Here is a 26,141-nt window from a genome sequence, read left to right as displayed (position 1 = left end):
CATTGTCTTGCATACCAAATGCGTTAAGTTTCGTAGCCACCCCCCCCCCCCCCCCCCTCCCTCCTTCAGCAACTTCACTCTATCCAAATCTCCCGTTGATATTAGACACAGTAGTGTTTATAGTCGCTACACGGGACACCACGGTTCCACTGGAAACTTTTTAACTCCTCTAAATTCATGAGCCATGTCCCCAAATGGCTACTTTGACAATCACTATTACACCACTGTAGGCCTACTTGATTGATGATCAATATGCCTCCAAAAAGAAAATCTATATCTGGCGATGAAGGGCAGAAGAAGAGGAAATTGGAGGTGACCGACGATGAAGGTTTGTGATAATTTTTTTGGTAATGAATCTGATTGAAATTAATATCGGAGTTGTTTTTCTTGCAACATTTTATAATAATAATAATATTTATATCCTGGTTTTGAAACGTTTTTCATGAGAGCCTGCATGTTTCTTTTTTAATTGCTTTTTAGCTAACCTGAGTAGGATTATAAGTTTCGTTTCATTGTCTTGCATATCAAGAAATGTTAAGTTTTGTTTCTTGATTACTGTCATATCATGTCAGTCATGGATGAACTCCAACCTGGTGTTTGCACTTTCTCCACCCCGTACATCTACATACAGTAAACGTTCAGAATTCAAATATAAAGTGCTTACCCCATGGCCACGGATGTTACAATTATGTACGGGCCCTCAGAAGTACCCGTATCTTCGGTATTGTTCAATAAAAAGCATTTTAATCCGATCGATGGCTATTTTATCATACTGTTATAATGTATCAGCGTGCAATACACCCCCCAACCGATAGGGTCGTGTAGTTGAAAAACAGAAATGGCCACCGGTCGGATTAAAATGCTTTTTATTGAACAATACGGAAGATACAGGTACTTCTGAGGGTCCGTACATAATTGTAACATCCGTGGCCATGGGCTAACTACTTTATATTTGAAATTTGAGCGTTTATGGAGATCTATTGGTCGTAAATGAAGAAAGTGCAAACACCAGGTTGAAGTTCATCCAACCATGGCTAAACTTCGCACTGAGGAAATGGTGAAACGATCGAGTTGGTATGATCTGCCCAGAAAACAAAAACAAAAAACAATAGACCTATAAAACAACAGAATAACAACGTCAATTGTCATTGACATAGAGCCAGTGGTGGAAAATGTACTGCATTTAAAAAAAAAATTGTATAGGGCTGAAGTGGTTTAGTGTATGTTTTGTAATTAATCAAAATCTAACAATTAACTTGTAACTAAAGTTAATTATAGTGGAGTAAAAGTACAATATTTGCCTTTAAGATGTAGTGGATTAGAAGTAAAAGAACAGAAAATTGGAAATACTCTAGTAAAGTAAAAAATACCTCAAAATTGTACTTAAGTAGGCCTACAGTACTTGAGTAAATGTACTTAGTTATTTTACACCACTGCAGAGAGCGATCTCACTGCAACCTGACTGTTGCTGAGGTTATGTAGCCTAATTATTTGATTGGATCATTTATTAATATCTTTGTCATCAAGTTTAACGTAAAGGGCAGGCAATTTGATCGAATAAAATTCAAAAGTGACCTAAGACAAGTTACTTCATTCTCATAATGTGTGGTGCGGTTATGGGATGGAGGTAGCCTTGAATTAAGACTATCGTAGATGTATTTTATCATTTTTATATCCATGTAAAAATGTCAAAATCAATCAAATACATTTGCGATAGTCTTGATCCAAGGTTATAGGATGGAGGGTACTGAAATTATTGTCGGCATTTTTCTATTTGACTTTATTACTTTATATTACTTTATTACTCAACGTGATGCAGAGATGTGGATACAATTATGAAAATATTTAAAAGTAGACTAGCCTACATTTAATTTGTGTTAAATGGCTTCATAGTAGCCTAATCATTCAATCAAATCATTGCAAGTGAAATTGGAAGTGATGGATGGGGGACAATAGAGACTCAATTGGAATGACACACTATAAAACACTATAAAAACACTATAAAAATAAGAAGAAGCAGAACAGAACAGAATTAAGGAGTGTTCTGTGATTATTGTCTCCGCCAGGCCGAAAGGCATGGCGAGAGAGTATGTTTTGCACCCTGTCCGTGTGTGTGTGTGTGTGTGTGTGTGTGTGTGTGTGTGTGTGTGTGTGTGTGTGTGTGTGTGTGTGTGTGTGTGTGTGTGGGGGTGGGTGGGTGTGTGTGTGTGTGTGTGTGTCCTTCTGTCTGTGTACAGCTAATCTCCAGCACCGTTGGCTTGATCCCAGCGAAACTGTGCCCACACACTCCCTGGATGCCAATTCAGATCCTCTGCCCCAATGTTTTCACATGGGCCTTTTATAGCGCCACCAGGAGGCCGCTTCTTGCAAAAACAATTGACAGTTCTCCCACATATATTTTGTCCAAACATCACGCAAATCGGTACACAGTATCTCTAGAGTCATTAAACGTAACGGGTCTTTTTTTACGAAACGGGAATTTTTCATATTCCATCCTGATTGGCTAAAAATGGCTTCCAAAGTTTGCAGTAGTGCTCCATTTTGAACAAAATGCCTCAAATCATGAACACAGCATGCAATTTCTGAAATTTTGCATGCACATTCCCACTAGGCCGAGGAAGAAATGCCACTTGAACATTTTCAAATCAGCCTCATGGTGGTGCTATAATAGGCCGATTCGTGTTTTTACTTATAACTGCACCGATCGTGTAAAACTTTGTATGCACACTCCCTACAGGTCAAGGAAAAACCTTTGCCCTGCATTTTTCACATCTGCCTTTTATACAGGAGGCCGATTTATGTAAAACATTTTTTTTTATATCCTTCCCATTTTATCCAAATTTCACGCAAATCGGTAGACATGATCTCTATAGTCATGTGATCAAGACGGATTTGTTAGATTTTTCCTGATTGGCTAAGATTCACATCTAAAGTTTGCAGTAGTGGCTTGTTTTGAACTAAATGCCGAAAATCATGAACACAGCGTCCGATTGCGGTCAAATATTGCACGCACATTCACACTATGTTGAGGAACAAATGCCACCCTTTTAACTTTGGCCTGTTATAGCGCCAGCAGTAGGTCTAATTTAGCGAAACACATTTTTGGAACAAAATGCCTCAAATCATGAATGCAGTGTCCGATTGCCGTGCAAGGCCTAAGAAGAAATGGCACCCTTTTCACATTGGCCTATTATATCTATTGATCGATCGATCTATCTATCTATCTGCATAGCATGTGAGAAGCTATTTTATTCCAGTAGTCTGTGGACCTGCCAGTTAAGTGCTCTGCCCTCTGGTCCTTTAGGTCTGGTCAGTTGCTTATGGTATGATGCATGGAGTGGACGGTCACATGGTCAAACTTCCGCCTTCAGTTTGCCTCCCATGTGCGTCAATGTCGCATGGCTGGTGTAGAACAGAACACGTCTCTAGTACATGTGATTGTTACCTTAATGACCTATGACCTGTTTGCCCCAGTATATCTTAATTGTCATTTGAGTTTACCTGCGTCTAGTTAGTCCCCATAAGTCTATATACCTCTCTGTTTCAGTGTGTTTGTCTGTAAAAGTAAAACTATGTTTATGGTGTGAGTAGGCCTACCTGTAACCTGTATGCAATCAGTGTCAGTTTTGTGTTATTAGATGAGTTAGTGTTTGGCTGTGGGCCTATGTAAAGTCTGATATTAGACCTGCCTATGTTTGCCTGTTGTTGTCTCGCCTCTATGGCAGTGTTCTGCGAGAGAAATAAGCAACAGGTCTAAGTCAATGGCGAGCCACTAGCAGTGTTGCCAGATTCTGCGAGACAAATCAGAGAAAACAGATAGCAAGCTGGTATACATGTGTTACGGCCAGCCGTATTTGTATTTATTATTATATATTTGTATTTGGTTTATTTAGGTATAATTATGATGCTTTGGAATATTGTGGGATTATTTGTGGCTTGTGTTATATTGTTGCTTTTCTGTATCCTTGTAAGGTGGAGACGGGTGTGAATGCTGTGCGACTGGGTGTGGCGCTGATTGCTGGTGTGAGTGTGAAGTGGCTGATTACATTCAGGTTGTCCAGATTGACAGGTCCAGCCTCTGGCCCTGTTACCCTGCTCTTATTCGTCGCCCCTTTGTCTCCGCCCAAGCCAGGGTTGGCTGTTCTCTGGAGCTCACCTATAAAAACTCATTCTGTCCTGACAGTCATGGGGACTGGTCGCTCTCATTTGAAAGAGCTAGCAGAGATTCAATCCCTCAGTCTCCCCGAACCCATGTAGCCTGTTTGTTCATGTGTCCTTCAGTTACCTTTTGACTCATTTAGTTATTTTGTTTGACCTTCAGTTACCTTATAGTTAAACCTGTTTTCTGACCTGTATTATTTTGAGTTAAGAGTATTTTGTATATATTTGTCCATTCTATTAAGTATTGTATTTATCTGTTCACTCGCCTTGTAGGGGTGTTTGGTCTTTTTGTTTGGTTTAACCACTTCGTTATTTGTTTCTGTTTATTCATTAGTTAAGTAAGTTTAGCAATTGTATATTTTTCTTTGGTTAGGTTTAGGTTAGGGGGTAATTTTATTTATTAGGTAGAAGTTTTTGCAAATGTAAACCGGCACCCTGAAGTTTCTGCACCTATACAAAAAAAACAAAAAGAGTTTGAAATCTCTGCACAAAAAAAGGAGAATAAAATCAATTCATTTTTGAAAGCGACTTTGTCCTCCATTATTATGTCACCTCCCCTACCCTAGACAGGGGGTCGTAACAACATGACTGAGTCATGTCTTGTTCACATATGCCTGTTATAGCGCCACCAGTAGGCTGATATTGGCAAAACACATTTCTTGACAGTACTTCTACAGATTTTGTCCAAACATCACGCAAATCCTTACACAGTATCTCTATAGTCATTAAACCAAACAGGTCTTTCAGATTTTTCATATTCCATCCTGATTGACTAAGAATGGCTTCCAAAGTTTGTAGTGCTCTGTTTTGAACAAAATGCCTCAAATCAGGAACACAGGGTGCGATTTCCGTGAAATTTTGCACGCACATTCCCACTAGGCCGAGGAAGAAATGCCACTTGAAATGTTTTAAATCAGCCTCATGGTGGCACTATAACAGGCCTATTTGTGTTTTTACCATTTGTGTTTTTACCTATAACTGCACCGATCTGTGTAAAGCTTTGTATGCTTACTCCCTAGAGGCCAAGGAAAAACCTTTGACCTGCATTTTTCTGCCTTATATAGAGCATCGCAGTTCCCGCCCACTTCCTGGTTTTTCGTGGTGCCGGAAGGAACAACTCAATGCATTTTTCCCATTGACATTTCCAAAAATATTTATATCTATTAATTTAAGCCTCGAATCAAGCCATCATGACATGACATGAATCATGACCATAAAACGTTTGATTCTGTGATTTATTTATTTTTGAAAACGGCAAAACAAAGGGTATTTATTAAATATAGTATATCATATAATTAAATATAAAATAAAATAAATCACAGAAAAAAAACGTTTTATGGTCATGATTCATGTCATGTCATGATGGCTTGATTCGAGGCTTAAATTAATTTTTGGAAATGTCAATGGGAAAAATGCATTGAGTTGTTCCTTCCGGCACCACGAAAAACCAGGAAGTGGGCGGGAACTGCGATGCTCTATAGCGCCACTAGAGGCCGATTTTTACAAAACTATTATTTTGTTTCATCACGCAAATCGGTACACATTATCTCTATAGTCAAGTGATTAAGACGGATCCGTCCGATTTTTCACATTCCGTCCTGATTTGCGAATTCAGAACATTGCTGGCCCACATTAACCTACCTGACCTGGTGGAGACCTGTGCTCCGAGGAGCACTTTTTCTAGTCGGAACCTCAATTTACTTTTTGAGTTTGAACCTTGCCAGCCTCGTCCTGCTTTTGGGTCCAACTCTAATCTCTGCCTCAGGAGCATCTACCAGACGACCGATTGCAATAGAGTCCTATCTCGGCCCCGCCCTGGCCCCCTTGGCCCCACCCCCACCCCGAGGCGCCGCCATGTTGATGGAGCTCCCAGCCCCGTAGCACAATGTAAACAACAACATAGCCAGTAGCCACAGCAATGGACCCGCGTGTAAGCACTGCGTGAATACACAAAATAATTCACAATATGCGGATAATGTATGGCCGGATAAAAGTCCTTATTCACGCTGAACTCACTCTTGGGAATCTTATATGAATCGACACCGATTAATTTAATCTTGTCCTCATATCTTTTCCTCTCCGGGCATGTAAGATGTCCAAGCAAGTCCATTTATGTGGCTACTGGTTATGTGTTGTTTACATTGTGCTACGGGGCTGGGATCTCCGCCAACTCATGGCGACGGCTCGGGAGGAGGTGGGGCCAAGGGGACGGGGCAGAGATAGGCCTCTATTGAATCAGTTTTGGCACGCTGGAGCCAACAGGAATTAATTAGTGACTGATACGCAGATTTGATAAGCAGTATTTTAAGGATTACCAAATGGATAGGCTATTTCTGTGTGACTATGAAACTTTATTAAACTTCATTAAACTTAAACAAAAAAGAACTGAGATTGAGATGAGATCTCAAATAATAAAAATAAAGTTGGTTCTGTATAATCTTTCTTTTTTTCTGTTACATGATCCTATCCAGGAAGGAAGACCAGAAAGAAAACTCGGTGAGTAGTGTTACTTTATCTTGCTATTCAGATGCATCACCTTTAAATTGATTTCAGCTGCACATATGTATAAAGGAAGGTGTATCTAAGCATTATCTGACAAACCTTGCATGTTTCTCAGAAATGTAACTAAGCAATAATGTGGGCCGACCCAACCCACTAAACAAACAAAACATTTGTTAACTCTTTGACTGCCAGAGTATTTTCATAAAGTACTCCCCCAGTGCCAGCGATTTTCGTGTTTTTTTGTTTTGTTATTTTGTTATTTAATTTTCATATAGGTCTGCGGTTTTGAACACATACGATGGTTCCACCAGCAGAGAGCAGCAAATAGACACCTTCATCAGCTCGCTGACTCGCTGCCCCCCCCCCCCCCCCAAACAGAGCCAAACAGTCAAATACGTCAAACCGGATGTGACGTGTTCTCAGATTCTCCGATCGGCCAAAATTACGATGTGATACACGACGGCGATGACTGTTCGTCACCCAGACTATAGATTATAGAAGTGGACCTCTCCGTTCGTTTTTTATACCGTGTGAAAAACCGTGTGTTTCCCTATTCTGGCCGAAAATGACCGGGGGGAAAAAATGAAAACCGGAAACGGAATCTGCGTCATAAAACCGGATGCAGGTGTGGGTGAAGTAAGTGGAACTCAAAACCTAGAATGAAAAATAATCAGAATAGCGCGATCAGAGATTAAACAATGAATGCGCGTCTAACGCGTCGACGGCCAACTGGACAAACTAGCAATTGACGCGTTATCGAGTCAACCGCAGTCAAAGAGTGCCACATGATTATTCACTTTAAGAAAAAAAAATTGCCAATCAAATAGAATCAAATAAACAGTACACAGAAACATAACATGTGTATGCAAATTTTGGTGCTGAAACTTGCTGGCTGGGGGTTTTTGACCAAAACAGGGGGCCACATAATATACTTTTTGTTTAGGACCGCGAAAGTCTCTCTAATTAGCCTAAAAAAACACTACACTTTCCCTATTCTCCTTTTAAAGTTTAAAGGAGAATTTCACAATAAAACACTTCAATTTAAATTTTAAATGTTCACGTCTACTCTGACATTTGTGTGTATACCAGACAGTATACAGATTCAATATTTACATATTTTACATTAATTTGATCAGACACATTTCCTCCTACTGTATATAATAAGCCTATTCAACATCAAACTCCTTCTGGTGACTGATATTGTCCTTCTAATGAATGGAAAGACCTTCATTTAAAAAAAGAAAAAATCATGCATGGCCTTCATGGATTTCTGTCTGTGTGTCTGTCTGAAAATGTCCGACCAGGTGTGTCTGACTTTCCTCCGCATATCTCGAGAACCATTTGACTGATCAGCGTATATGTTACAGGGAAATTGTCATTCCAGGGAAATTGGAAAAGGAGCGCTTCTTTTTACCACCCACCCAGGCAATTCTGTATAACCAACACTAGAGGGCAATGAATGCAAGCGTGTGTGCGTGTGCATGTGTGCGCATGCACACATGCACACGCATGTGTGCGCACGCGAGTGTGTGTGCATGCGCACACATGCACACACACACACGCGCACATGTGTGTCGTCGTGGACACTGCATAGTAACCATAGACTGTAACCCATGAAAATATCTATTCTCCCCCTATCGGTTCACAACTCGGACGGCGCTGATTCGACTAGCAGACCTTCGGCCGGTCGGCGCGGGCACTCGGCGAGGGCGCGCCTCCTCGGCCTCAAGCTCTGCTGAGTCGGTGCGCCGCCGTCATGGACAATAACTATTATCACGTGTGCGTGTGAACGTGTGTTCAGCGTTCCCCTAGCGTAGCTTCCTGGTTGCTATGTGGGGGGAACAACAAAAGCCAGGTCGGCTTCACATCAAAGCCCCTCCTCGCGCCTCCTCCTCCTCGCGCCGCCTCGTATCAAAGCCCCGCTTCGTGCCTCCTCCTCCTCCTCCTCCTCCTCCTCCTCGTGCCGCCTCGTATCAAAGCCCCGCCTCGCGCCGCCTCCTCTCCTCCTCCTCCTCCTCCTCGCGAGCCTCGCGTAAAAAACCCTGTCTCGAAAAGCCCCGCCTCGCACCGAATCCCCGCGCCCAAAAGTGAGCGCTCCTCTTTCAATTTCCCTGGAATGCCAATTTCCCTGTGACATATCACAGCGGAGCGCGGAGGCGGAGTGATGTGCAGAGTGGTATCCATCCGTCTGTCTATCAGTCTGTCAATTGAGTTCATTGTCTATTCATAGATAGACAATGAAATAACTAATCAAAGAAATCAAGGTCTCCCCATTCATTAGGACAATATCAGGCACCAGAGCCAGGAACGTGTTTTCAATGAGAACATGGAGTTTGAAGTTCAATTGGCTTACATACAGTAGGAGGCGCCTGTCCGATCAAATTAATATCAAATATCTAAATATTGAATCAAGCAACTAAAGTAAAAAAGTTTATCATTAACTAAAATAATGCCTTCTGAAAATGGGCTTTGCTGTGCATCACATCAGAAATGTGGTCTACGGGGACCTACCACGGGTTAAAGACAAAGTCAGAGAGAGAAGGATGAGGCTGGCAGAGCACAGCATCAGGCACCCGGAATTAGTGGCAAGCAAACACTTTGGGAGCCAACCCATGGCAAGGCCAGGAAAGGCAAGAAGCGCACCACCTACGTAAATGCACTGCGGCGCGACAGCTTAGCTAACAACACTGTACTGTAGAGCTCAAGACCCTGATGCTAGATAGGAGAGTGTGGAGGGCAGCGATTCAGGAGTCCTGAGTTGGCTAGACCGCACTCTCGAATCGCATCTCATTTGTAACTTCTAGTAGTAATATAGCAATTTGCAACATTGCCTAAATCTTGAATAAAAGTATCATTTTTTTATCAAAAACATTAACCTTGCTGGGTGATTTCAAACATTTTAATGCTAATGTAGTGTATGGCTGTCATTGAAGCCCCATTATATTTTTTGAAATAAGTGAAGCTAAATGTAATAGTTGTGACACATACAGTACAGTACACTGCATCGTTTTCATTGTAATGTGTAAGCCTAATCATGTTTTTCTATTTAGAAATGCGTTTGGTGCAACAGCTCCTCCATTCATTGACTACCTGAAAGGTATTCTACGTAGCTATCCTGATGGTGGACAAATTTTGAAGGTGGGACCAGTGATTATTCTGCCTTTTAACGTAATTACATATTGCATGTTTTTAAATAACTATGTAAAATACAAATGACATGAATAGTGTATTTTTTTCTTGTATCTTGATGTCTGCTCATATTTACCTGCACCTCTAATTCACTTGAATCGAATGTAATTTATTTTGTTATTAGTATTAGTCATCTCAGTTTAGTACCACCTAGCAAAACATTAAATGTCATATATATATATATATATATATATATATATATATATATATATATATATATATATATATATATATATACATATATGTATATACCGTATATATATATATATATATATATATATATTTATATGTCATTTGCAATGGTCTGAACAGGAGCTGATCCAAAATGCTGATGATGCTGAAGCATCTGAAGTTATTTTCATCCATGATGAGAGGAGCTACGGTACAGAGACCCTTTGGACTGATGACCTGGGGAAATACCAAGGTATGTGTGGCTTTCTGAGGATTCTATTCATTGTCAAACCTTTCAATGTTGATATTTGTAATTTTTGTCAGTTATCCCAAAATATATCAGCTAGACCAGTTTTGAGAACCAAAGAAATAAACCTTAAGTGATAACTTGTTAACTGACTAAATATTTTTGAAGGCCCTGCTCTCTATGCGTACAACAACGCTGTATTCGCTGCTGAAGACTGGGAAGGCATTCAGAATACAGGAAGGAGTGTCAAGCGCAACGATCCAAACAAAGTTGGGAGGTTTGGGATCGGCTTCAACTCTGTTTATCACATAACAGGTAAAACAATGCTACTCTTTCATACATCTGTTGTAGAAGTACATGGTCCTACAAAACAGAGTAGACAAAATTGAAACTCTATACTATACACTATACAATTTGAAGCTGATAAATGATAAAAGATCAAATTGGTGTCCGACCTGAAAAGTTGTTATTTTCTGTATATTAAACAGCTGAAGAGACGGACCTCTGTTACTGAACAAACACTCTGGGTCTTCAACAGGGGTTCGAGGACCCCTAGGAGGTGATAGGATCTAACCCCCCCCCCCCCCCCCCCCATCAATTAATGAATATGAATCCAACATATTATTAGCAAAGATTAAAAACAAAACAAAGAAATGTTTTTTTTCACAACATTGATGACAGTGCTGCCAAATTAATCTAATTTATAAAGCCATCCAAGCTTCAGCATCACTTGAAGACAACCCATAGTTACTTAAAAGAAGAACCCGTGGAATACTTCCTAGTCAAAATATCTCTTAGATTGAATTTCTGTTGCACAAGTATGTGAAAGTGTATAGGGTCATCCCTGAAACTGGGCCAAATAATCTATATAAAACCTCAACATAAGGTAACACGTTATCAGCTCAAATTGAGCATAGCCTAGACCTTTAAGACCATCCTATCACCCATGGCAAATTTGGGTGATAGCCTATATGGCTTCAGTATTGTTTTTACATAATATAAGGTCATAAGGCATAACGTCAAAACATTTTATATCCTGCTTTCTGATTTTTACAAAGGAGCCTGAAAATAATCTGCTTTGTGAAACTGAGGCTTGATACTGTAATTTCTGTTTTAACCACTTACATGCCAACATTAAAGACATCTTTTTTTTTCACTGAATATAATGAATTAATTTGCTTTGTAACTGTATTTAGTTTTCACAATTGAAATTAATAAATGTGTTATTCAAATTCTGTTCTAGACCAAATCATCATGACATCACCACTATTATCAAACTTGTTATCCACTAAATTACCTGAAGATAAAAAAAATATATATATATATGCCAATAGAATTTAACATAGTGTTAAAGTTGGCTTTCATAGCGTAAGTTAGCAAATGTGTGTTTGATTAGTTACTTTGGTCACAAGTTGAGTGTTGACAGTCTGTGAGTGACATCCAGCTCAGTGCATGAAACTTTCATGTGATTTTTAAAGGAAAATCAAATGTTCGTGAAGTCAAAATGACAACAGTGTTATGTTTCATTAAAATGCTAACTTGTCAGCCATAACATTGTCCGAAAGTAAATAATATCCAGGATTCGATTTGAGTTATGTCAATGCAGAACGACTTTGGTGATAGAAGAGAGAGTTGGTCCATTCACATGATCCAAATGGTGACTTGAGAAAGTCACTTAAGTCGACAAAAGTCAAGTCCATGACTCAGTATGGGAGTGAAGAAAATGATCTAAAATATAAATTATAATGGTTAAATTAAACAATTCAAATTATGTGAGACAATTCTAGATTTATTATTCAATTATAAAAATTCAAATATAATTCAAATTCAGTTTTTTTTTTACATATTTCTGCCCGTAAAAACAAAATAATAATAATTATTATAATTATAATTATAATTATAATTATACTATATATATAATATTTACACACACACACACACACACACACACACACACACACACACACACACACACACACACACACACACACACACACGCACACACACAAAAACAAGTGTTAAATATTATGACAGTAATCATCTATGGGGTGTTTCCAGTGTTTCTCTTCAGCTCTTTAATAAACATAAATGAAACATTTCAGGACAGGATGCTAATTTCAATTGGAATTAAATGTGTCGTTTTTCCCCCTACAAAAAACCTTTAAGGTTTAAAGCATTACAGTAAAATAATGTGGTTCCCATAATGTTGCAGACATAATATTCATACATCTACAAGTTTATTTCCATTTAGCATACCTTATTTGTCTTTCCAGATGTACCATGTATATTCAGTGCAGGACACATTGGCCTGCTAGACCCCCAAGAGAAGCTACTTGGAAACGAAAGCAAAGGCATTCAATGGTCTTTGTCTGATACAGAAGACCAGGAAACTTTAATGACCTTGCATGACCAATTCCACCCACTTCGAGACATCATTCCTCTTGTGAGCAAGCAGAAGCAGACATGGGAAAACATTATCACAGGAGACCAGCACTTTCATGGGACACTTTTCAGATTCCCCTTGCGCAATGAAGCATCAGAGATTTCTGATAATGTGTACGACACCAATAGAGTCGCTCAGCTTTTTGACAGCTTCCTTTCAGATGCAGACTTGAGCCCACTCTTTCTGAGAAATGTTACATCTGTGTCCTTGATCCATGTCAAGCCAGACAACTCTGTTAACATCAAACTTCAAGTGACCTGCTCGCACGCCACAGATGTTGTTTTGGAGTCAGATGATTTAGCCATCCAGGGCTCAACAAGCTTCAAATACATAAGCTTTTCTTCTGAAGACCGCAAAGAGAAAAAGAAGTGGCTCATCACATCTTGTTGCATGAAAGAAGGCCACATAGCAGAGCTTGATACATTAGCAAAAAAGTTGTGCTTTCGTCCTCAAGTTGACTTGGCATTTCTATGTGGTCAGCAGAGACACTCTACTGACAGTAGGCTGAGCTGTTTTCTGCCCCTACCTAACAACGAATCCAACAAGACTGGACTCCCAGTTTATGTGAATGCATGCTTTGGCCTCACAGACAACAGAAGACATATCAAGTGGCAGGAGGAAGACCAGAAGAATGATGAAGCTGCTCAGTGGAATGAATTGCTAGTAAAAGATGTTCTCCCACATGCATACCTCAAGATCTTCCAAGATGCTGTCAAACTATCCGAAGACAAGGCACTCCCTGTGTCCTCTGTATATGATCTTTGGCCAGACATCAGCCAGATGCAGCACAAAGACAAATGGCATGGAATTGCACTGGATGTCCTTCAACGCCTATTTAGACAGGATGTTGCTGTCCTCTCTCTTGCAGCAGATGAAAGCAAGTTTGTCACTCTTTCAGAAGCTTTGCTCCCCTGCAATCATTCAACAAGCACTGAAATAGTGGCCGCCATTAAGAGGATTCTGGTTTCCTACGGAGAAAATCTTGTCACACTACCAGACTGTATTGCAAACGCCATTAACGATGCCTATCAACACCATATTCCCTTGAGGCATGCGACGCCATCATTCCTACGGGCAGTTCTCAAGAGAAATGGTTTGCATCATATCTCCAAAGAGGACAAGCTCTTGCTTCTGGAATACATTTTGAGTGATAAACAATACAGAAAACTTCAGGGCCTTCAGCTCCTTCCACTCAGTGATGGGACTTTCAGATCTTTCACGGATAAAGAAGAGGACATTGCTTTCATTGATAGCAATGAATTTCCAAGGTAAATTTATTATTATTATTATTATGTATACAAGCATGGTGTAATGCTATAGACTACAAACTACAAACAATGTACTAGCTAAATTAATTTAAAAAATACAATATATTAAAGTAGTCACTCCCAGATCTAGTAGAGCACTTTTTATTGTCATCTCTTGCTCTACACTACAGAGTCCTGCTGCCAGGCTGCAAAAATCTCTTCATTCCCAGTGATCTGAGTACACCTTGCCTTGCCCTCCTGACAGATCTAGCCACAAAACGTAAGGATGTTATTTTGTACAATGCAATGATATAATAATTATTCCATTACGTCTACAATGTATAGTTCAAACATTTAGTTTTCACATACACACAGGCACGCACGCACACTGATTGATTTATTTATTGATTGATTGATTCATTGATTGATTTATTCATTCCAGATTTGTTCAAGATATTCAACATCAATGCAAATGATGTGGCTGAATATGCAAAGAGGTATTTGCCAAAGGATTGGGAACAGACAAAGGCAAAGCATGTTACCTGGGACTTTGGCAATAGCCAGCATCCACCCTCAGGGTGGCTCCAAGAATTCTGGAAGTTTCTCAATACTCACTTCAGAGATCTAAGTTGTTTCAATGGCATGCCATTAATTCCCATCAAACCCAGAGATGATGTCAAGCAAACCGTACAACTTGCAAAATTACAAAAGAACTCAACCCTAATTTTCCAGAAAAACAAACAAACCAGCTTGCCAGAACAAATTGTTCAAATTGTGAAAAAAGTTGGCGGAACAGTTGTGAGAGGCGATGACTGGCTGAAGCACGATGACCTTGACACTTATGTGTTGAACCCATCTCCAAGGAGTGTCATGCAACTGTTTGTGAACTTAGATTCTCAGAATGTCATGGATGAAATCAAGACTGTCCCTCTCAAACACAGGAAAGAACTTAAAGATTATCTTTCTGGTTTGGATTCTCTTTCAGTCATTGAGAAAAATGTCCTGTCAAAGTTGCCTCTTTTCCAAACCATGGATGGAACATTTGTCGCCGTCCAGTCAAAAAAAGCTGTACTTTTAAGTTCAAGTCCAAAAATACCAACAGAACTCCCCATGCCTGATACAGTTGTACAGTGTGCTACTGAGGCTGATCGTAGACTACTTCGACTGCTCAACATTGCTCTCTTGGATACAGCTGAAGCAACTGGCCTCCTAATCGATGGAATTGAAAGGGGGGGGGATTTTGGCAAAGAAAATGGAGTGAAAATCATGACTTGGATACTAAAACATGGCAACACCCTTTTCTCTCAGAATGATGCTTTGAAAAAGCGATTGAAAGAATTGAACTTCATTGAAATGAACGGAGAGCTGAAAAGCACCTCAAGCTTCTTCGATCCAAGAATAAAAGAATTCCAAGTTCTTTTTGGATCAGATTTCTTTCCCCCATCTGTTTATACGGAGACCCCACAGATGTTAAGGAGCTTAAAAGATCTTGGATTGCGGACTAAAATGACTGATGTCACTCCAAACCTCTTGTTGCAAGCTGCCACACAGATTGAAAAATTGCATTCACACTCTGAAAAGGAGGCTGTTCAAAAGTGTGAGGTGCTTTTAAAACTGCTGAATACCAATGATTTGCTGGCCGATTTCTCAAAAGAGCAGCTTGAATGTCTCTCTGTGTTACAATGGATCCCATGTGTTATACCAGGTGATGAGAACAAACTAAGTAAGGGCAAAGGAAAAGGCCTCTTCTGCCCAAATGAAGTAAGGCATTCAATGTATGAGGACATTGTTGGGCATGTAATGCCTCTGACAGGAGAGCTCAGTGAGAATGTTGGTACCAAACTTGGTCTCAAACGCATACCCCCGCCTGAGAAGGTGAAAGAGAATTTGTCAGCATTGAGATCCACGACACAGACAATGAAGACCCCAGACACAGATACCAACTTCAAGAGGAAGTTGCACAGTATTTACAGACACATGCAAGATCACATTTCTGCATTCCAAAAAGTGATGACAGATGATGAATGTTGGTTATGGACCCGCAACCAGTTTGTTTCCCCTCGGGATCTTTTTCTTGACTACCCACCAAGTCTAGATCTGAGCTCTTACATTAAGAAGGTGCCAAAAGAATTTCTACCATATGAGAGATTGTTGAGCAAGTTTGGACTAAGGCCATGCCTTTCAGATGAACAAATAATGGGTATACTTAATGATATCAAGCAAAACATTGATGGAAGGAAAGAGAAGTTTGCAAGTTCATCTGAGCTGAATGTCTCAATAGCTATTCTTAACTGGACATGGAGAGAGAAGAAGTTTGTTACTGGTGATATCCCAGTGCCCGTCAGGGCAGAGGCTGACCGATTTACCCTCAAACCACTGTCAACAACAGTCTTCTGTGACATGAGCAGAGAGGGATTGGAGGCACTTAATAATGAGGAAGAATTTTATGTGATCCATGAGCAGATACCAAAAGCAACTGCGGAGTGGCTGAAGGTTCCACTTCTGAGCACCCGAATCCTCAGTCCAGAACAAGTGGGAATAGAACAATTTGGGCAGCATGAACCCATAACCACGAGGATTAAGAACATTCTTAATGAATATGATGAAGAAAATGACATTTTCAAAGAGCTTATACAAAATGCTGAGGATGCTCGTGCAAAAGACTGCAAGTTCATGGTTGATTTCAGAGTGCACAATGCCCCTACTGAAAGTCTGATTGACCCTGGCATGTCTCTTTGCCAAGGGCCATGTCTTTGGGCATTCAATAATGCTCTATTCACAGAAGATGACTGGGGAAACATTGTCATGGTAGGAGCCGCCTCAAAGGCTAACATGGTTGAGAAAATTGGGAAGTTTGGTCTTGGATTTAACACTGTATATCACGTGACAGATGTTCCCTCCATCCTTAGTGGCAACCATCTTCTCATTCTTGATCCAAATGTCAACCACCTGAAAAAGCATATCAAAAGCAAAACAAATCCTGGAATCAAGCTGGACCTCTCTCAACAGCGACTCTTGGATTGGTTTTCTGGTCAGTTCAGACCGTATGAATGCATTTTTGATTGCAATTTCTCCAAAGCAAATAATCCCTACCCAGGTACTCTGATCAAACTACCTTTCCGAACACGCGAAGAGGCTCTCACATCTGAAATATGTACAAAGGTGTATGACCAACACAGTATTGTCACCTTCCAGCAGCACTTGGCCAACAACTCACAAACTCACCTGCTGTTTCTGAAGAACATCAACACCATATCTCTACAAAACATTGCAGACAATGCTCCAACTCCTCCAACAGATGACCATATCAAAACCATTTTCACAGTTTCAAAAAAGGTTTTGAAAAACACGGCAATTCCAGATGAAATCCTTACATTAAAGCAGCGTGATGCTGAGAAGAAACTGATGACACTTGATGAAAAATGTAAACACGTAATTGACTGCTGCACGGTCAGCATTACCGAAATAACCCAGCATTGTGATGGCTCTAATGTCCAGGCCTGGCTTCTGTACAATTGCTTCGGGACAGAGCAGTCCTTACAAATGGCCCTTAAAGATGACAAGAAAGCCAAATTCTCTTTGCCTGTCGGGGGAATCGCTGTACCGTTGCACAATGATCCAACAACCAAGAAATGGGTCACATCCGAGACTGATCTAGTTGGACAGGCATTTTGCTCCCTCCCTCTTTCCATTCACACTGGCCTTCCAGTGAATATAAATGGAGCATTTGCTGTGACTTCCAATCGCAAAGGTTTATGGGAGACTGGATTAAAACATGACTGGAACCAAGCTCTTCTTAAGGATCCTACAGCCACGGCATATATCACAGTACTTTTAACCTTGAAGAGTATGGCTGAAAATAAGGAGCTGGAAAGTTACTGTTACCACACCTTTTGGCCTGACAGGGAGAAAGTGAGTGATACTTTCAAGCCTCTGGCAGATGCCTTTTACTTTGCCATCACCCAGTACTCCAGCAAGCCCCTGGAGCTCTTCAATGATGGAAAACATTGGTGCTCAATTGACAAGGCTATATTTTTACATCAAAGCATTGAAGAGGACCAAAGGATTGGCAGGCTTGCAATGAAGGTGTGTCTGAGCTATGTAAATGCACCTAACCATGTTGTTCCTCTTCCACTGTGGGTGAGAAACAGCTTCAGACATGCTGGCTTGGAAAAAGCTATACAGAGCAAAATGTGGAACTGGGAAAAGTTGTACAATGAAGTGGTGTTTAGCAACCTGACTACCATGGACCCTGAGAGTAGAAATGCACTAGTGCTGTATGCTATCGACCTCAACAGTGAGCCAATTGACAATCTACTTAAGTGTTATCCATGCATTCCCACACAGAGTGGACAGCTCCAGTATATCAAGAAGCTTGTGAATCCATCAGGGGAAGTATCCTGCCTGTTTGATAATAATGAAGGACGCTTGCTTGGAGGGACTGAAAGTGACTTTTGTTCCCCCAAAAGGATTCAGCGGCTTCTGGAATTGGGAATGCTTAATCACCAACTCCCATTGGAAGACATCTTAGACAGAGCTGAAAAAATCACCAGTGTTTGGAGCAAAGACAAAAGCAAAGCCTATGGACATCTGAAGTGCATCCTTGAAGTTCTGAAGAGTACCATAAAGTCCCATAAAGAGGAGGACTCTCCCTACTGGGAGAAACTAAGGAATACAGCATTTATTCCAGCCTTTCCTCCAAACAGTGAAAAAGACCAAATGGCGAAACTTTGGAAGCCTGTTGATGTTTTTAGTGACCAATGTCGCCACCTTGTAAGCATGATACGTCCTCTGGTAGATCATACAAATCTGAACCTGCATAATAATGATCCAGTCCTTAAAATTCTGGGAATTCATCAAAGTTGTGACCTGAGACCTGAGATGGTACTTCAACAGCTGCAAGAAGCTAGTAAGGAAACCATATCCTTCAACAATTCCAAGTCTACACTTCACAAAATAGCCTATGAATGCTATAAGTTTCTGGATCAGTCGCTCTACATTTTGGAGGATTTGGGGGATTCCAAACTCATTTCAGAGGCTGCACATTCATTCCCGTTTATTCTTGTTGCAGACAAATTTGAGCATGTGAAATCTGTGGCAGAAAATGCGGAATTTGAAGCAAAACCATATCTCCATGTCCTTCCAACAGTCTTCAATGACTTCACAAAACTGTGGCAATGTGTGGGTGTTGAAAATAAATTCACAGTTGATCAGTGTCTCACTGTACTCAAGACACTGCATGCTCGCCATGGATCCAACCCCCTGCCAAAATCTGATCTCACAATTTGCCTAACAATAAACAGAGGATTGCATGACGCTAAAGAGAAAAATCTAAGTGACTGCCTCATGCCTAATGAACATGGTGTTTTACAGCCTGCAAGCAAACTATATTTCAATGACAGCCCCTGGATGCCAGACACTGTAGCTGTCACTTTGTGCCATGAGAATATCCCACGTGTCATGGCTTGCTATTTTGGAATTAAGACAACCAGGCATCAAACTCTGCAAGATCATTTAGTGGAGAACATCTCACCCTTTGCTTTTCAGTTTGAACAGCGAGAGCAACTGACTGTCCGAATTAAAAACATAATTTCAGCTTATCCAGCCAAGAAGGATATCCTGAAAGAGCTCATCCAAAATGCAGATGATGCAGAGGCAACAGAGATCCACTTTGTTTGGGACAAAAGGCAGCATGGCACGAAGAAAACATTTGGGAAGAAATGGAACCAGCTACAGGGCCCGGCACTATGTGTATACAACAACAAGGTGTTTTCTGACGCAGATCTGAAAGGCATTCAAGATTTAGGAGAAGGTGGGAAACATGACATTCAAGGGAAAACAGGAAAATACGGTCTTGGATTCAACTCTGTTTACCATTTGACTGATTGCCCTTCAATCATGACTGGGGATAAATTACTCTGCATTTCTGATCCAAATCAGAAATACATTGAAGCTCCGTCAGGAAAACAACCTCCTGGATGTGGTTACAAACTGGCAAAGGTTTTTAAGGAGATGTATGATGATGTCTACAAGTCGTTTCTTCCAGATCAATTTGCACTTGGAGATGGCACCATGTTCAGACTGCCTCTTAGAACAAGTGTCATGGCAAACAACTCCAACATATCAAACCAGGGAGTAACTTATCAGGATATGATTGAGTTGTCCAAAGCCCTGTCTGAAGATCCTGAAGGATTGATCCTGTTTCTGAAAAACATCCGCAAAATACAATTCCATGAAATTAACGAAGACTCGCAAGACCTCCGCACAACCTTCACAGTTGAAAAACATCTCTCAGAGAAGAGCAATGAAGAAAGATGTTATTTTCAAAAGCATCTATGCATGGCACTGCAATCTGACAAACAAGTAACACCAAACAAAGCCATTTATGATATCAGCATTTCAACCAATGATTCACAAAGTAAATGGGTCATTGCAGATCAGTTTGGCTCCTTCAAAAGCAGCATTGGGAAAGAGAGGAAACATTCAGACATTATACCCCAAGCAGCACTAGCTGCATGTGTGCATCCTAAGCCAGTCATAATGGGAGACTTCATTGGAGGAGTCTTTTGCTCACTTCCTCTGCCAGGCAAAACTGGACTTCCAATACATGTCAATGGAAACTTTGAGGTTGATTCCTCCAGGAGAGACCTTTGGAAAGCAGATGGCCAAAGTCTGAAAACAAATTGGAATGAGTCTCTAAAACAGGACGTCATAGCTCCGTTGTATGCAGAACTAATTCATTACCTCCGTGGTAGCATTACAAAAGTGAAATTCTATCCTGCAACTGATGAGTTTTCATGGACAGTTCTTGATAGCTCCTACTTGTGTTTTTTCCCAACTGTCTCAAAAGACATTGCTCAAGATTGGCATGGTATGGTACAAGAAGTGTATCGATCAATAAATGAGAAAGCACTTGATGTTATTCCAGTGGTACAGAGCTCAGTAAAGAAAAATCGGCCAGAGATTACTTTTGACTGGTGTACTGTCAGAAAGACAGAACTGACTAATGCACCTCACTTGATAAACCCACAGAGCACCTATATGAATCCCGTTTTAGAGGATCTTGGAATGAAGTTAGTGCCGTTTACCACAAAAATGTCAGAAATTTGGGAAGGTTTCAAAACTGCTGAAATTGAATTGAATGCAGTCAGTCCTTCAACTGTGCGGAATTTCATTAGAGAAAAACCACTCAATGACTCAAACCAAACTGAGAGCGGTTTACCTTTACCTATCTCACACACTCTGATTAGAGATGTCATCACATGCTCCACACTGTTAAAGTTCTGCTTGAAAGATATCAACAAAGACAACTGTAGTTCAATCAATGGGCTTCCACTTCTTCTCACTAAAGATAATGTTCTAAGAGTGTTCAATCGTAACTCTCCCAAGCTGATGTCAAGATATGATGGCTTGTTCTCTGGGTATGAGGCAGATTTTGCACATTATTTAATCAATATGGACCATCAGGAGATTCTACAACATGGCGGCTTTCTCCACTATTTGACAATTCCCATGTCAGTGAAGTATGTAAAACCTTTACTTCAGATGTTCCTGCAAGACTGCGCACTTGATCCAAGCTGTAACCTCCATGTCCCAAATGAGGCAATACAGAAGTGGCTGAAAGAACTTTGGAGATTCTTCACAAGCCAACTCGAATCAACAACATCACAAGATGGGGGAACTAAACAACATATGACACTGAGTTCGGTCAAGAAGCTGTTCTGTGACTGTTGTATAATACCTGTTGTGTGTCCAAGTTTAAACGACAGACCCTTTCTCCAAACAATGAAAGACATGCCAAGTGTTATTTATTCTGGCACAGAAGGGGACATATCAAGTGTTCTCTTTGAACTTGGCTACACAAAGCTGAATTGGTCATTCTACACTGAGATTGGGTATGAGATTGGCACACAGATGCGTTCCCTTTTCTACCCTGAACTCATGAATACAAATGATAGAAATGCCGTATTAGATGAAGTCTACAAACAGAATCATTGTGTGTTTCGCCACCTTTCCGACAAAGAGTTAAGAAAACTTCAATGTTTTTTACAATCTGGAATGTCCAAAAACAAACAGGATTATCAGAGAAAGCTCAGATCCTTGCCGTTATTTGAAACCATACATGGTGATCGAGTACCGCTTAATAATCTTGAACAGGTATTCATCCTCAACATGACATCAGAATTCCCAGCTCTGCTCATGCAGCATCAGAGAAATACAGTTTTTCTCAAGTACAATCTTGAGAATGAGCCACTGTCTAACCAGTTGGACATCCAAATCCTATCTGACTTGGACTTCTTTATGGAGTTCATCTTGCCTGTCCTACACAAGCTCACAGAGAGACAGATTCTTCTCTGTTTCAAAATGTTGTTATCAGTACAACATGCTGACAAATATAATGTGCATCGGGACAAAATCATTTCTTCAATGAAGGATGTGAAATTGATTCAGAGTGCCCATGGGAACTTTGAGAAAGCGTCCTACTACTTTGACAAAAGTGTGGAAATGTACAAGATGATGTTGCCTCAAGACAAATTTGTACCTCAGAGCTTTTGGAATGAGTTCAATGAAACCCAGCAGTTACGAGTGAAAGCACTGCTTAAAGCACTTGGACTGAAACATGTTGTGTCAAAGGACGAGATAATAGATTTTGCATACCAAATAGAAAGAGAGGCAAAGGGACAATTTGAACTTAAGGAGCTGAAAAAGAAGTCATTAAAACTGTTGAAAATAGCCTTGACACAAGAGAGTAAAAATGAAGAACAAAAAAAGCAAAACCAAAAGTTGATGGAGGAAATTGCTGACATCAAATTCATTTTTCCTAAAGCAACTGGGAAAGAACTGTGTGCCTACCATCAGCCACTTGCAGCTGAGAGAACTGCTGTTGCAATCAGAGGATCTTTGATTGAAAGTGATGAAGTGATCAGAGATCAACGTCTGATTTGGACTTCAATGCCAATAATAGCTTTATCAGGCCACTGGTCAAAGAAGGAAAAAATGGAAATGGTGACTCATGGAGCCCTTGAAAGGCCACCTGGCCCATGCGTCACCACAAACATCAGCAACATCTGTCACGTACCTTGTCAAACTGATGACTTGATCAAAACTCGTGCTGAAGTGTTTCGCCTTTCATATGCCCATCTACAGACAAATACTTTTGATAGCGATTCACTGACTGGCCTCCCTGTTGTGCTGGTTGAAAACGACACAAAACTGGTGAAAACTGAAGAGACCTCTCTAGGACTCCAGAATGACCTGGAATTCAGGCCCTATTTGTACAAAATTCCTGGGAAATATGTCCTCTATGCAGAGTTCTTCAAAACAATTGGTGTTAATGAGGAGCCAACAGCACTGCAGTATTGCAATGTCCTTGAAGCTATTTACACTGAGTCCTGTGATAAACAAACTCTAAATGCAAACCAGGTGATAACTACCAAACATGCTGTGAACCGACTGTTTCAGCTAATAAAAAATCAAGGGAGCCAATCAGCCCTTAAACTACCAACGGTTTTACACCTTCCTTCAAAAGATGGTAAGTTGTACCCCTCAAACATGCTCTATTTCAATGACACAGTGTTCCAGGCAAACAGGTTAGAAAAAGCATTAGAGAACAAAATACACCTCTTTGAAAACCTCAATATCACTGATGGTGATATTTATGAACATCATCAACTGCTGCAGTTGCTACCAGAGGATAATCAGCCCAAAATGCTCTCTCAACATACTGAAGAGAAGGTGGTGGATTCGCACATGCCGCTTTGCGAGTATGGAGCCAGCTGTGATTCTAGTGGAAGGTTTGAGAAGCATCTCTCCTCTATACACTTCAGACATGGACTTATCTGCCTCATCAGAGCACAGTCAAGTGGTAGAATTACACAAGAAAACGCAACTAACATGTGTCAGCAGATGTTTGGCAGCATTCAGATGGTCTGCTGCAAAAGCCTTGAAACAGAGCTTTGGTTTGATCAACAACCACTAAATGACACCAGGTCTGAAACAGAGGTCAATGTCAAGAAGGGACAAGAAGTTTGCATTTTCTACTTGAAACACAGTGACATTGTGGCTCTTAAAGTGATTAATATGCTGACTAAAGAGATAAATGCTCTCTTAGATAATAGCATTCCCCCAGTCCACCTAACAGTTCTTGGAGAGCTACTTATGTCTGACTCACTGGAGGAGGTTCAGAAAATACTGACTGCGAACGGAATTCATGGCAGTGCTGGAACTCAGAACTCCCTTTTCTGTCCACCCACCCCTGGGACAGCTATCCCTGAGGAATGGCAGGATTCCCTAGATATGAGCTTCATCAATAACTTTGAAGAAGGGGAATACGTTGGCTATAGCATCTCTGCTGCAGATAAGGAGTTCATTTATGCAGTTATTGTCGAACAGTTGCCAGAGCCTGCTGGTGGACAATATTCACGGCGATACAAAATACAGATCGGGAAAGATGAGGTCATTGAAGTCGGCTCTCTCGATCTATATCAGTTTAAACGAGAGAAGAAGCCAACTTGCATGGAGCTAGAGCCATTAGTGCAAGTGCACTCTGTGCCACATACTTCACAAGCATCATCTACAAGGCCGGTGCCCACAACACTTGAAGAAGCCAAAAAGGAAATTGATGAATGTTTAGCAGAGATCTGGACTCTTTCGGAGGAGGACAGGCGAAAGGCCATTAAACGTCTGTACCTGAGATGGCATCCGGACAAAAACCCAGACTATGAACAGCTCGCCACTGAAGCATTCAAGTACTTGCAGAACAGAATTGATGAGCTGATGACAGGCAAATCGTCAAACTCCTCTCATCCATGGCAGAACACAAATCCCAGACACTCACACTCAAATTACAGAGACTTCTATGAGCAGTGGGATGAAGAGGCCAAGCGCCACAGACGTGGTCGAGAGAGGTTCTATAGAAACTACCATTCACACAGTTATAACTTTTGGACACATCACGGAAATGTCCCAAGACCAAACAGAGAGGAGGCCCAGCGCTGGTGTAGACAGGCTCGCTGTGATCTCACAGCCGCTCACAAAGACACTAGCGGTGGGAGCACGGAGTGGTGTCTGTTCAAGGTCCATCAAGCTGTGGAAAAGGCTCTCATTGCTGCAGAGTACAAAACAAATGGTAAACAGGTCGACAACTGCTCCATTACACAACTCGCAGAAAGAATTTCCAGCTTCAGAGCTCAGTTCATTAATTTGCCCCAGGTTGTGGAAGAACTACAGTTACTGGGAGTCGATGCCAAGAAGACTCAGTACCCAAGCTGTCACTCTCCTCCCCTCATTCCCAATGGGCAGTTCAAACCAGAGAATGAAACTCGAGCACTGGAGCTGGCATCAGATATTCTCAGTCAAATAGAGGCGTATGTCAATTAAGCATTCAAGATGGTAGGCTAAATGTGTTAGTTGAGTTTAAGAAGATACTGTTAAAATTGGTGTCAACCATACATATTGTGATGTAAAACAAAATAAATACTTAGAGGGACCAATAATTTAGATTTTTCTTTGAGATGAAAATGAAAACATGGAAGAAACTTTCAAACATTTACCATTGAGAACATGACATAAAACTGCAAATTCATTGATGTTTCTGCTTGAGAACTTTGTTTTGAGATGGTAATACTGGAATTTTACTAAATGAATTTAAACCATCCATATCTTTTGTCTGTTTTATTTTCTGAGCTGTGATTTCATATGTATCAGAATGTAAGGGCAGAGGGTGGCATGGTTAGTCATTAGTAAATATGCGCTTGCTATGTGCATTGTTCTTCAGTAATACTGTACATATAATTCATGGTAGGAAGCAGTATATTAATCACTTTTTAAGGGCCTCACTCACTGTGAATACTGTAGAATAGAATACTGTGCCTGCCTGGAATTATGTCTCGTTTAGCACGTAAACGAACACGAACAAAGATGATTCAGACAATATAGAACATCACCAAACCCAGTACTGTTTGTTTTTTTAATAAAAATGTTAACTTCCTGCTGATTTTACTATTTGAAGATCCGGATCCGCGAATCCAGTCCGGGTTTTCTTCTTAATAAAAATAGCAAAATCAAAAGGAAGTTAAAAAATTTATATAAAAAAAAACAGTACTGGGTTTGGTGATGTTCTATATTGTCTGATTCAACTTTGTTTGAGTTTGTTTAGGTGCTAAAAGAGTGACTTTGAGAG

The 26,141-nt window shown here is 40.6% G+C and overlaps 1 protein-coding gene across 1 annotated transcript; it reads left to right on the top strand.

The window, feature by feature from the left end:
• The first annotated feature begins 240 nt into the window (after positions 1 to 240).
• Positions 241 to 25,854, top strand: LOC308098806 (sacsin-like). Its single transcript, XM_080447242.1, has 8 exons — positions 241 to 328; positions 6,633 to 6,657; positions 9,714 to 9,801; positions 10,165 to 10,276; positions 10,439 to 10,585; positions 12,544 to 13,981; positions 14,152 to 14,240; positions 14,403 to 25,854. The coding sequence occupies exons 1-8, from the start codon at positions 244 to 246 to the stop codon at positions 25,337 to 25,339; spliced, it is 12,921 nt and encodes a 4,306-aa protein (XP_080303368.1). The 5' UTR covers positions 241 to 243; the 3' UTR covers positions 25,340 to 25,854.
• Positions 25,855 to 26,141: the final 287 nt, after the last annotated feature.

This window comes from Gymnoscopelus braueri, assembly GCF_963280865.1.
Source record: "Gymnoscopelus braueri genome assembly, chromosome: 13".
In the NCBI taxonomy this organism is placed as follows: domain Eukaryota; kingdom Metazoa; phylum Chordata; class Actinopteri; order Myctophiformes; family Myctophidae; genus Gymnoscopelus; species Gymnoscopelus braueri.
This window is presented reverse-complemented; position numbering and strand designations above follow the sequence as displayed.

Coding starts and splice junctions, on each gene's coding strand:
- LOC308098806 (XM_080447242.1), top strand. CDS start 244: ATGATCAATATGCCTCCAAAAAGAAAATCTATATCTGGCGATGAAGGG. Junction 13,982..14,151: donor GATAGCAATGAATTTCCAAG/GTAAATTTATTA, acceptor TCTACACTACAG/AGTCCTGCTGCCAGGCTGCA. Junction 14,241..14,402: donor GACAGATCTAGCCACAAAAC/GTAAGGATGTTA, acceptor TATTCATTCCAG/ATTTGTTCAAGATATTCAAC.